Source organism: Anarhichas minor, unplaced genomic scaffold (assembly GCF_050575085.1).
Source record: "Anarhichas minor isolate MPS153535 unplaced genomic scaffold, ASM5057508v1 ptg000110l, whole genome shotgun sequence".
NCBI lineage: Eukaryota > Metazoa > Chordata > Actinopteri > Perciformes > Anarhichadidae > Anarhichas > Anarhichas minor.
The window spans coordinates 359,228-372,911 of record NW_027466556.1 but is presented as its reverse complement, the minus strand read 5'-3'; the positions used below and the strand labels follow the sequence as shown (position 1 = coordinate 372,911).

Sequence of the window (13,684 nt, the reverse complement as noted above, 5' to 3'; positions counted from 1 at the left end):
TTTGGGGGACATTGCAAAGACGTTTTTTGGACGGACATGGGGAGATGCGACGGACTTGGTTTGCTCCGTGCCTTTTTTCCCTTCAACTGTGTGATCCTTGGGACCATGCTCTAAAACATTATCACAAACGCATGCATGTTGCAAATGCATTTTGGTCTCATTTGCCAATGATGATTTAAAATGGGGACACCAGGGACTTAGATGCACCCTTATCTTTGGCTTTTTCTGTTGTTGCAGAAATATATCCAATATTTATTTGAGCTCTGAGGCATGTTCTTCTGCCTTGACTCTGAGAAAAACAAACGAATGTGAAAGAGAGTCAAATAACATGGTGTGAACGAAAAAGTGGGGAAAAAAGAGAATTGTTTTTTCAATGTCTTTCCATCATATCAGACTGTACACAATGGTTCTAGAGCTTTATACCAAAAGCCTAAATGGAAAATAGGTTACTGTAATGCCCCCTAGCAGGTTGGTTTGTGACAGTGGTGTGGTAATTAAAACCTTTAATGGGAAACCTCCATCAGTGGTGGAGCCAGGCAATTTTCATAGGGATGGCCAGGCTGTGGCCAGTACTCACATTGGCAAACAAATTGGTATCTTCAGTTTTTTTCAGAGGTTAAATTATGTTTTTATTTTAGTCTTGTGGATGTGCAGGCATTGAGAGAGAAACTGTCATTTCATTAACTTTTTATTAAGTATATTAGCAGCTTTCATTACTTGTGTAGGTTGCACCTGAATCTCTGCTGTATGTTTTACAATGAAGATATAAAACATTAATGTTTTGTTTAAATTATTACATTATTGAGCAAAATTCAGCCATACATTGATGAATTCAAATGTTTTAAAGGGGTTCACAATATTTATTTGGGATGATTTTCTTGCTTAAACAATTTTTGCTTCATATAATCACATTACAAATGTTGCCGATGACAATAACTATTCAAACTACAAAGCAAAGCACAACGCATAAAATGCAACAAACCAAAAAGAAATACATCACATGAAGTAGAAGTAATATCACTTCAAATGATAGTGCACACAGTAGACTACTCATGGCAACTTCAATATTTGCACAGACCAATCAGAGACCAACAACTACTCCTTAATTAAGGCCTGGTGACACCAGCCATTAAAATAGTTAAATGGCACAGTAAAAAAAACAAAAATTCAGTGAATTCACTTTTAGGGGATAAGAAAATTTGTGCTAAACATTCTTGTGAATTCAACTTTGGTGAACTTGAGATACAGAAATGTGTGCCTATGATCAATGCGAACCATCCTGACAATGCTGAATTTCGAAAGAACCTAGACCTGAAGAGTTCAAAATTGAGGATGCTATCATAGCTTATTAGCTGTGTAGCACTATCCACTTTTATTTACACTAACCCTCCTCCGTAGTTTTTAGACAGGAGTTGATGGTACAAATACATGTCTTAAATTAACACAATGTTGCTAATGTGACATCCCACCAATGACTGGTAATGAGCTTGAAATTATGTCAGATCCCAAGAACAACATATCATGAGTGAAGGAAACAGCTTGCTAGTGTTAGACCTTAGCTCACCAACTAGCCCTGTAAGTATTCACCAAGCCTCTATCACTGCCTATTCCCTGGGCAATAGGCCCTTATAGAGACTTGGTGACTACTCACAGGGACCACAGGGTTGTTTGTCTGTGTCAACTATAAGTGGTGGCTTTAGTCGGGAATACATACACTATGAATACAATGTAAATAAGAAAGGTCTAGATTCTAACACGGGGCCCATCTATAGGACAAGGCATCAAGACCCACATGATTTAGCATTCAATATAATGATATGCACTTATATCATAAAATATGACAAAAGCACCAACAACCTCAAGGGGATCAGAATTGGCTTTCCTCCAGAATCTCCTCCATGGTCTCCCCTAGCGTCATCTCTCCATCACTACTGGACAGGCTCTTCCTGTTGAGAAACTCAAGCCCTGTTGTGTCACAGCCCTTCAAACCCTGACCTTTAACCTCTCCTTGTGTAAGTCCTTCACCTCCTTCATGTTCAGCTACCTGAAGCAGGTGTGGATGTGTTGTGGAGGTACCGCCCTCGTCAAAGAAGTCACTCTGCCGAGAGCACTGTGGGCGGCGCCTTCGAGTGCACTTCCAGAGGTACTTGAGGGGTACGCACCGAAAACAGCTCCTCACCTGGAAGTGATTGGTAAACAGGAAAAGCTGCCAGCGCTTCTTTAGTTCAGCTTGGACCTGAATTTCAGTACAAAGAAAATTGTCACCAGTTAGACGACTACATGTTTATGGCAGATATGGCAATATTCATAATTATGCTTTCATTAGTGTATAATCACTTGTGTTTTTGTTTGTTTAGAAAGAGCCATTTGTATCTACAAAGGGAGCAGGTCCTTTTCCACAGAGTCCGCCATCTTGCACTACCATGTTTCTACAGCATCCCAGAACGGACAAATCGAACACAGGCTCTAGCGAGAGCCTTTCCCGTTTTTTACGTTGCCTAAAGGTAGGGATGGGTACCGAAACCCGCTCAATTCTTAAAGACCGGATTGTTGATAAGCTCTGACGTTACTGGTGATTTTATTGGTACTTTTTAATGTTTAGGGTTAATATATAGTCAGCAGAGACACTGAAGTAAACTAGTTGAAGTGACGATTACTAGAGATGACAACTACAACTACGCTCATTACTTGAAGTGATGAGCGTTGTAAGATGTAAGATTCACGAGTAAAAAGCCAATATGTTATCAATACACTTGTTCATCAAGCATTAACATGTTAACAAAAGGATAATGTAATTCCGCAGTCTTTCATCAACCACTGCTTTATTCACACAAGGTCAGCACCTAGAGCGGCCAAAGGCACATTTTTCACAAAGAAGCTAAAACAGAAGCTGTCTGTATGTAGTCTAACTGTTTAGCACAGTTTGTTCTTGTAAACGTCTCTGCTGGCTGAGACAAAGCAGCCGTCCTCCCTCTACTAGCGCTACTTACAGGCACATCAGAGGGAGGAGAACAGAGGACAAGAGGAAGGACTTGATACTGACTGATGATTTGGGTTCTTCTTGATAAACTTCACTCAGGAATGTTATTTATTCTATTGACATTTTAGACTTTTTACAGTGAGCTACTAATGACTTCGTATATTGACTTTTCTGTTGTAAATCTTACTGTTGATCTAGAAACAATATTTTGTAATATTTAAATTATTATTAAATTCTAATCCTGTTCTGAATTCATTTGTTTTTAAAAATACATATATGTTTTTAAAAGCAATTATTTAGTGACAAAAAAGAACCGAGTAGTGATAAGAATAGCTCCTTGTTGTAGTGAAATCCTTACCTATCCCTACCTGAATGCCATTGTAGTTCTCAGACATGCTTGTGAATGGAGGGGTGAGCAAAATGGTATTTAGTTGATCGCAGTATGGAACTCACCATTAGATGTCACTAAATCTTACACAGTTTCTTTAAGTGTATACAGTAGGTATACATCTGAACAACATGGTCACCGAATGAATGTAGTTTGATTTTCATTCTCCAACTCTAAACTAAAATGTCTAGCTGCTAGATGCTCACTTCTTTTGCCTGTCGTTTGGTACCTGGCAGGTAGCATCCATTGGGTTTGGAAGAACGTTTTTTGCTGAGAACAGCTGCTGGCTGCTTTGCTCATGAGAAAAATGTGTTACTCTTTAGCTGCTAAATACTCTAATATCACCAGCTAGTTTCTAACTCTGTCTGTTTGCCATCTGGTGCTGAGCGGGTCGCATAGATTTGGTTTGTGTAAAAAATTCTGCCAAAAACGACTGCCTGCTGCTGCTGGAAATTAGGTTTATTTGATCTAAGGGTGTGATCCAAAACCAAGACAGTTAGCTAAAAGAGGCTTAAAAGCTCTGAGGAGAACTGCATAGATAGATGATAAAAATGGCTGTGGATTTAATATGTGTTTTAGATTTTTGGGTGAACTGTCCCTTTTAATATAGACACTAGGGTTGCAAGGTGTATCGATACTAAAAAGGTACCGCGGTACCTGTACGTTAAAAACTATACAATTTTGCATATTTTTAGTATCGATACTTTATTAAAATAGCGCGCGATCAGAGCGCACTCGCTGCTCCGCTCCCTGTCATGCTGCCTGCAGGCATTGACTGCCCAGCGCTCACACAGCAACAGGCAGCGCGCACTCACAGCGAGTGATAGCAGGGGAGACATGGCAGGAGCTTTTGCCGACCGTCCTCGGCTTGTTGAAAAACAAGATGCCAGAAGTATCATCTGGAAGTACTTTGGCTATATTGCAGACAGTGAAGGAAAGCCCACTGACCTACAGAGACCCGTTTGCAAAACGTGTTTCAAAGCCACACAGACAGGGAGGCAACACGTCTAACATGGCAAAGCACATTTCAGACAGACACCCCAAACTTTTTAAAGAGTTCAAAGAACGACAGGTAAGCAAATGTGATTATAAACATGAACACCCCCAAGCTCACCCATAGACAGCTAACACGAGTAGCCTTAGCCTAGTTTGAGGACAAGCCTATATGATCATGAGGTCACAATGCACACAGAAGTGTACTAAATGAAACACAATTGATGCAAAATGGCGACATGCTGGTGGAGCCTGAGGGTGGATCTTGAGCTAATTATTTTTATTTTTAGTTAAGGAAAAATAATTATTCCATGAATTAAGATAAAATATGAAGTGAAAATATCAAACTCACTATGCAAGTAAATGAAGCATTGTTTATCCACCCACTCCCACAGACAGTCAGAAAGATGCCAGCAGAGTCAGCAGCAATCATGGCACCATGTAGTTTTCATTAATATCTTGCTGTAGGCTAATACTAATATTAATGCCATTTGTTAAGTGCTCAAAAAGCTGGGCAGGAACAAGCTGGTAAAAAAGGGAACCGTACAGATGTTTTATTTATTACTATTATAGATAAATATACCAGTATCGTATCGTATTTGTGGTATTGTATCGAATTCTGGTATCGTATCGTAAGTATCGGGTATCGTGATACTTATGGCAGGTATCGTATCGAAGTCATAATTTTGGTATCGTGACAACCCTAATAGACACTATAATATACTGTATATAACTTCAAAGTCTTAAACCAACAAATGACAACAAAACAAAAAATGACTTAACTGAGCTTCCAATTCATATGGAATTCAACATCTATGAAAAATCACAATAAATACAGATAAAATGTACCTCTCCATTAGCAAAACAGTACAGCACAGCAACCAAAAATCCCTGTAAAAGGATACACATCATGAATTATAGTTAATGTGGATTTAGAAACAAAAAACTTGCCATGTATGTAATCAACTTTACAGGTGTTACCTGAAACGAGCTGAGAGTGAGGTTGATAAAGTTCCTGGCGTAGCGACTGCTGCCCTCCACACATTCATCTATCAGCACCGTGAAGACCACTTCATGGATTCCCAGCAGAGGAATCAGTACCAATGTTGCTCTGGCCAAGCTGAAGGACAAAAAAATACAGCGCTGAATATTTACAGACTGTTAAGACAGGTAGGAAGTTCGCAAAATATATAGTGGTACATGATTCAAAGGACAAAATAGAGGGCAAAGTGAGTTATATAGTATTCACAAGATTCCTTTCCATGGTGACATTCATGGTTAAGAGGAAAAGCCTTAAAGGTGTAACATTTGAGTTTGTACTGTAAATGGGAAGAACTGACATTTAAATGTTTGACCAGGAACCTAATGTTTAAATATACCACTTGGCATTTAAGGTCAAACATGTTTCCTGAAATTTGGATTTGGAAACAGTTAGTGAGTCAAGGCAGGGACAAATACCTGTATCTGTAGTCTGTAAACGTCACCTGATCTGCTTTCAGCTTGGACAGCAGCAGCATCAGAATCTTGATGAATATGAAGAAAATGACCTGCAATACACATCTAGGTTAGATTTAAAGGAAATACATTTACTTGATTGCTGGCACCAAAGAAACAAGACTTACAGGAGCAAGATAATGAATCTGTAACTAACGTGAACATCAGGTTGAATAACTGTACTGTGATTCTCAGAAAGGCTTTCAAGGATTGGTTCAGGAATCACTTACAAGCACTGATAAAGTAATTGGGCCTCTTATTATCCACCAGAACCATTTGTTCACAATTGACCAGCATCTTAGGAATAAAAGGATTTTAAAAAGTCAATCAATGAGAAACATTTTAATTAACTGAGTTAATTTGTTTATTGTGAAGTATGTAATGAAAGACTTACTCTGTGTTTTCATATAAAATCTTGAGCACTGTCCATGGTGTTACAAACAAAATAGGTGTCCCTGAAAAGTAACAAAAGGATAAGATGCAACATGTTTAATACAATCACACACTTACTCACAAAACAATTCCTCTCTTCCAACTCATCAAATAACGTCACTTGGTCAGTGCCCTTTGGCGTCGGATTCCAGTTATGTAAAAGGTCATGATTTTATTCAACAAACTTTCTTATTTTAACCAACACCTAACCAAGTACTTCTGTTCTCTAAACCTACCCAAATTATTTATGCTTAAGTAAACCTACGTTTGAAATTTATTTTAAACTGTACATGTAACAAATGGAAACAAAAGGTTTCCTGTGATTTTGAAAAGACACCATGCATGTAACAAGCAGAAAATGACACACCGTTCCCAATAGGGGTGGGTATCTCTAGGCACCTCACGATTCAATTACGATTCAGAGGGCTACGATGTGATTATAAAACCATTATAGATTCTTCTTAATGCATCAACATTTTTTAGATACAGGATTTTCTTTCTCACTGTGACTATCTGCTATTTTAAAAACACAGCCAATTTGTAATAATTCAGATGAATTTATTTCCATTATCTTTTATTAATTCAATATTAGTAACAAATAGAAGAGATGTGTGAACTGGAGGGTTACATTTCCAAACAATGCAAAGAGAACCAACAGGAAAATAAATGAAATAGGGCCTGGAGCAGCATCCTCATAGTAAAAACACAGAATTCAGCATTTTCTGAGTCATGTGACAGAAGAAGCTGTCTTTATTTACAAATAAATAATATTGACTTCTCCCCTTTTTATAGGCAACGAGCATTCAGCTCTCATACAAAAATAACACTTTCTGGAACATGTGGTTACGGTGCCACTAGATTCTGTGGGAACGGATGTCTCGCATAACATGTTTCTACCATCCTTCCTCAGTGATTCCATAACTTTAGCTTCGGTTTGGTGGTAGAGTATTGCAGTGTCCGTAAAAATGTCACGATTGAATGTTGTATCTTGGTTCCAAAGTGTGCAACATAGCGTGAAAGCTCTGATTCTCAATGACTATGTAGGGGTGCAAATCCTTGGCAAAAAAAGTGTGAATCTACTTCGTGCTTCGCACTTTCCGAGTTGGACGGAAGAAGAAGCAAAATGCTTCCATACGTTAGCATTTAAGCCAGGGGATGCCAGGTAGATCGTATCCATATTTGGCTGCTCAAGTTCAGCCGCCCTCACCAAAACTCTGCTAGTATTTAGCCTAGAATGTGTGAGAATGTGTTGAGTTACGTTACCCCATCCTAGGAGCATGTATTTCTTCAGCAGACATCTCTTAGTCAGCACAGCTGTGAAGAGCAGCGTGTGGAGGAAAATGGCTTCCACCAAGAGCCAGAAGTAGTTACAGGCCACAAAGTATTCCATACACACTTTGGAAAATTTACATATCAACGCTGTCTGTTGAGAAATATAGGAAATTAGTGTTGCAAATAGTATGGCCGATTCAAACTGCTTTGGTTAATTCACAAGTGCTGTACTGTACACATTTAAAAGCGTTTACAGCTAAAACCGAATCAGAAAGGCCCAGCACAAGCAAGTATCTGCTAATATGTGAATAATAAGGCATTATATTTTATACCGCAGAGATTGAGTAGGAGTTCCATCCTGGATCATCCTTGGGTAGCTTGGAATACATGATGTATAATACAATTTCCTTAGAGATGACAGCCATGGCTCTCAGGATGAATGACACAAACAGATTGATGTGTATGTAGTTCCTGGTACAGTGGAGCTTCCTTGTAAGCAAAAACAGATGTAATTTGAGAAAGACAATGATCTATACATCCTGTGCAACTGTAAAATCATGAGAAGCATAAGATGGAACATTAAACAACATGGACCAGGAAGTATTTCCTGTTTTAACCAGTATGAAGCAATGTTTTTAGAAGTGGGTGCCTGTTTAATCTTCAACAATGACATCGACAACACCATAAAATGTTACAAAAAGCAAATGATTTATAGGAAGGTAAATCATTCAACATGTTTATTAGGTTTGAAGTAAAAAACACGATGCATTTTGGTGAGAAGCAATGGATGTAACTTTGTTTACAAAAAAGCTTCATAAGGCACCTTCAAATTGCCAATATGAAAAAAGTATTTTTGTTCTCATTCACTACAGTAGTAACTAACTATCATAAGAATTTGATTTGGTTCCCAAACATCTAAAGTACAATCTAGAAAACAGATACAAAGCATAAGGGTTAATTCCAGCTTAATAAAACATGGGTTTTACCTTAGTAGTTTTGGCCATGGGTCCTATTTCTAATAATAACATTGTACTCACCAAGTTCATTTCTAAAATCTGGGAATACTAAAATGATGTAGGGGCAAGGAACACAAGCAGTCAGACAATAAATAAGACAGGATTCAAACAAATCCCCATGATAGCAAAACTTATTTAGTGGAGGAAACAAAAGCAAAGATTATTCCCATACTTTACAGACCAACTTCCTGGTTCAAGTTTGACCCATGTACTTGCCAAAGATGTTCACACACACCGTTTTTCTGTGTAGTTAGGGATCCTCGTGATCATTTTGCCTGCGTTCAATTTTGGTTTTACCGAAATAGTGGTATGGTGGTTTGGATAATGTGGGAGCCAATATGGATGTTTTGTTAATTAATATCTGAGTAATAGCACTCCAGGCTAGTAGGGGGCAATTGCTAGTGACCCTCACAATTGCAATATAATGCCTCTGTGGACTGGGTTGGTATGTTTGGATGGTTGTTTGATCAGCATGTAAAACTTCACATTCACAGCGCTTCCAGCCCCCTGTCACCCCCATCAGAGGTAGTCGTGGCTTAGAGGTAGAGCAGGTCATCTTCTAATTTGAAGATTAGCGTTTTGATCCCCAGCTTCTCTGGTCCGCATGTCGAACTGTCCTTGGGCAAGATACTAAACCCCATTTTTGCTCCTGTGTCTGACTGTGCCATTGGTGTGTGAATGTGGGTGAATGTGATTGAGTTTACATCTTGATGGGCAGGTGGCACCTTGCACCAGTGCAAGTCCATTTACCATTACCGTTAACCGTCATATTTGTTGCCTTGTCACCACCATTTTCTCAGATCTTAGTAATTACTTTGGTGAGTATAACGTTATCATAACTGAGAGAAAGGCAAATCTGCCCCATCTTCATACAATTTTAATATTTTGATTGCCTGACCATCAGAAACCCCTCTACTTCTGCCACTGACCTCAATATGCCCATCAGGAGAGTGGCAATAAAGAGAGAGGACAAGGACAGGGAATAGCCGATGACAGAGATGAGCCTGAGGGCTGTCTGGCGAAGCATTTCATCCTCCTTTACACACACACATGCACACAAAAGGAAAGTGATAAGTTACTAATAAAGAGAGACATTTTCAGCTCCAAAACTTAAAGGTAGCAGAAACCATGTATTTCCACTATCTCACCTTGTCTTTGAAATAATGGTGGTCCTTACATTCTGAGTCATCCCTCCAGGTCTCGGAGGAATTCTCCCTCTGTCGCCATCTCCCATTTACTAAGCATTCACGATGTGCCCTCCTGGAGCCGTCTGTAGGCAATTGAAGGACACATAGATATGCATAGTAGCTTCTGACTGAGAATTTGTTGTTCTTGTTCTTGTTGTTTTTACATTATTATACAGCTAAATCCTAAATTGTAAGGGTATTGGCACTTCTCGTATGTGATTAATTACAACTTCATTCTGATGTTAAATCATTTTGGAAGGCTGGACTGATCATTGAGAAAGCAATTTGAAAGTAGGGATAGGGTTAAGGCTAATTTGAAGGTGCCTGCTCTACTGAACTAAATGCTAATGTCATTATGCCAACATTCTTCCAATTACAGTTAATTGCTGGTCATAAACCAAAGTAGTGGACAAATTAAAATGTTGACCTGATGATGACGCTAGATGTAACAATTGATCACCAAAGTGGTTCTAATTCATCCTGAGAGTAGCATGAATACCTGTCCCAAATTTCTGCAAAATACTACCTAATGGTAGTACAGTGAAAAGTCAGGGGTAGCCAAGGATAATGGATTCATTATCTGGGAATCCATAAATGTCAAATTTTCTTTCAAATGTTGTGGAAATCCATCCAATTGTTGCTGAGATGTTAAATTCTGGACCAAAGCATTATCAAACACCAAATCTTCAATTACATTTATTTTTAATTAGTGACTTCATACATGAGTTGTATTTAAGTGAAGTGGTAAAACATAACATTGTCCTCACTGATCCATGGTAAGTAAGAAGGACAGGGGACAGACACATTCCCAGGAGGTGAATGGGGCCAACACACAAACGTGTCAAATGTTCCTCTACAGTAGATTCCTGCAAAACAAGAATAATCAAGTTTTCACAAAGGTAATAACAATCATGATAATTAACCTTAGACTTGACAGGAGGCTCACCAGTTTCTGGGAGTGCCCTTGTCGCCAGAGTTCTGTTGCATTCCTCCCAGTATTCAGTCCGTTTAGCTATCAGACTTTCAAGCACTGAGCCTGTTACCTGCATGAAGATTTAAAAAGTGAGACGAACTTTCTTTTTTAATCCGAGCAGTAAAATTTAAGAGAATGCTGGAATTAAAGTGTACATATAATATTATCTTAAATTCACTTTAATATTAATTAAATGTTCCATTCCCCCTCGAAAGATGAATACCAATTTGGAATAGATCTCTCCACACGGTAGAAACAATCTGTATTTGTTGTATCATTGGAAGAAACTGTAAAAATGTATTCGATATATTATCAACTTATAGAGCTTTTAGCACCAACTGCCCCAGCTAGTCGCTAACTTGATCTGCCGTTTGGTGCTGAGCAGGTATACAGTTTAAAAAACAGCTGTCTGCTGTAGCTGGAAATACAATTGGAGTGTATTTTTTCAAATCAAAATAAGCTAAAAAAAAGCTCAGCAGAGCTGTATGATAATAAGACATAACTCACCCAAAACCTAATCTCAATTTTTTCACTGAGATAATTAATTGACTAATTAATTAATTGACTTATCTAATTGAAGATAAAACAAATACCTAGGAACATTGTGCAAAACTGTGAAACGGTGGTACTGCGGTATACTGCAGGTGAAATCTGATACTGTCTAACGCCTCTAATTTCAGCAGAGCAGGAGCAGGAAGCTGGATCCTTAAGCGAATCCATAGAGCATTCTGTGGTTTGAGTGCCTGACTGACTTTGATGAAGCTTGGCACTTGTAACCTTTAGTCATAGAGCCTAGGAAGCAGTATTTCTAAGAGTTGTTTTCTTTTATTCTATTTTGGAATCATGTAGTCTTGATGCATTTAACCTTTTGAACCCCAAAACCCGCCAGCAGGATCAAAAGCATGTTTTCTTTAAACAATCACCAAAACTACACCATTTATCATAGCCAGAAGCTGTAAAAACTTAATATTTGTCAGATTTTTATCTTTCCAACGGTCCATGAATACATATGAAAACGCAACCTAAGCTTAAAATTGAGCTTCTCAGCACAGCTGGGAAGCCATGATTGATTTGGCTAAGACCAAGTCACGTGACAAAAATTCCGTGAAACTTTGACTGAATACCAGGCTGCTGAACACAGTGCTTTGGGGTGGGTAATTAATGTTGGAAATATGATTATTCCTTAATTTGCTGTCATTAGTAAGATACATTTAAATTTTCTTTATTTAAAAAGCAAACTTCAGACCACAGCAGCAATCTCTTTCATTTATAATTAATTATCAGGACCATGGGCCTGTAGCTTTCCTTTCTTGGTCAAAAACTCCCAACCTTCACAAACCAGTGAGTGAGAAGCTAATCTCTGTAAAACCCTGTGTTCGTTTAGCTGCCTGGTGGCTCATCCACCACCTGACAGAGAAGGCTTCAATTTGCTTGGGTTTGTCTTGTCAACTCTGTACAGAGCGGTACCACCAATGAAGGGAAGACAAGAGCTGCTGTCTCCTATGTTCTCTGTTGTCTCGCATGAGCCTATCCCTGCTTCAAATACATACTGTAGAAAATTCAGCAATGGTACCTCCTGTAGCCTAAATATAATCTGCTACATGCTGTTTGTTTTTTCTTCTATTCCTAGACATTCATCTGTCATCAGGGTCTTTACTGTGTTTCATGAGAAATATGACGTATTAAATTGCCTCGCTAAATTGGATGGATATTTCTTTTGTGGAGCCAATTTCTGTTGAAAAAATATTCAATTAAAATTACATCTGACTTACTGTAGAGTCCAACGCTAAATTAAGACTTGAATGTAACTTAATTGAAAGGCCTAATTTGTGTGTGTGTGCATGCATGTGTACGTTAAGCATTTACCTGATGGTTGAAGATAACAAAGAAGAGCAAAAGCAGGAATGTCTGTCCTGCTGTTGTCTGGGTCCTCTTGTGACAGGTTGGCAGCAGGGTTGGCATAGTGCTGTCTGTTTACATTAGTAGCAGCAGGTTTCTGGGTTCTCAGCTGTTTCCCCACCTCATACCTCACCCCTGCATGCAAGGCCTCTAAATCCTTATTTGATCTTGCTAAGTCCTCTTAGCTTGTCCTTGCCTTGGGGATCTTGAGAATTTGTTGGAGAAATTTTGAGGATGGTTTGCAAGAACGTCTCCAGTTTGTGATGCTTGCCGTTGTTTGTGTCCCACAATTTCCCTAAAATTCCTTTAATTCCTCAAAATCTTCTTGAAGTATTTTCCAAGATTCCAAGCTACTTTATGGTTCTTTTAATAAACTGATCATTGACTTGTCAAAATCTCTTTTTGATAAATGTCATTTGGTAAGTTATCCTGGGCAAAGAAGTACTCGGCTGCAGTTCCAGTCCTCCTGTCCATGAAGAACTCTCAGGCTGTGAAGGAGGTGGATCTGTCTGTATAGACACAGCGCAACTGAGAGCGTCTGGGGATCCTCACTGAGAGATGGCTTGTCCCGCCCCGTCCTCCCTCAACCAATCGAGATAAGGCCTGGGGAAAGCCAGCTGCATAACTGGATTTAACTTTCTTGTCTGAGAAAAATGATAAATTTACCAATAGCAATTATAAGCCCATACACACACTTAAATACAAGCATACAGCAAATACCACACACCGCAGCAAATAACACTTGTACTGTAGACAGATGCTGACCCCTTCCTTCTGTTTATCTCAGTAACTGAGCATCACCCAGCATTTCTGACACTAATGGGGACCTAGTGTAAACTATCAGCACTGAAGCATAACACAGGAAAGCAAATGGGAGAGCAGAGAGCCAAAGCTGCACAAGGCTTCTGCCCTGCATGACGCCTGTCTAAATACATATTTCTTGCAAAACTAGCTCATTTAAAAGTTTGTTTGTAAGGAGTGGAAGTGTGGGAATTGTAACAGCAACATTAGTTATTTGTTTAATTTATTCACTTTTTTTTTATTACCATG

The 13,684-nt window shown here is 38.8% G+C and overlaps 1 protein-coding gene across 1 annotated transcript; it reads right to left on the bottom strand.

Moving 5' to 3' along the window:
• Positions 1-1,867: 1,867 nt before the first annotated feature.
• Positions 1,868-12,697, bottom strand: glp2r (glucagon-like peptide 2 receptor). Its single transcript, XM_076082878.1, has 13 exons — positions 12,602-12,697; positions 10,709-10,805; positions 10,530-10,628; positions 9,724-9,845; positions 9,505-9,611; positions 7,892-8,048; positions 7,551-7,710; positions 6,250-6,310; positions 6,086-6,152; positions 5,820-5,908; positions 5,343-5,481; positions 5,211-5,252; positions 1,868-2,236 (listed from the first exon to the last, which is right to left on the bottom strand). Exons 1-13 carry the CDS (start codon positions 12,695-12,697, stop codon positions 1,868-1,870), a joined length of 1,605 nt encoding a protein of 534 aa, XP_075938993.1.
• Positions 12,698-13,684: the final 987 nt, after the last annotated feature.

What these genes read in the sequence shown, in the direction of transcription:
- glp2r (XM_076082878.1), bottom strand. Translation starts at nt 12,697, where the DNA reads ATGCCAACCCTGCTGCCAACCTGTCACAAGAGGACCCAGACAACAGCA. An exon ending in ACTCCTACTCAATCTCTGCG is followed by an intron (nt 7,711 to 7,891) that starts GTATAAAATATA and finishes ATTTCTCAACAG; the next exon opens with ACAGCGTTGATATGTAAATT. An exon ending in TTTACAGACTACAGATACAG is followed by an intron (nt 5,482 to 5,819) that starts GTATTTGTCCCT and finishes TTTGTCCTTCAG; the next exon opens with CTTGGCCAGAGCAACATTGG.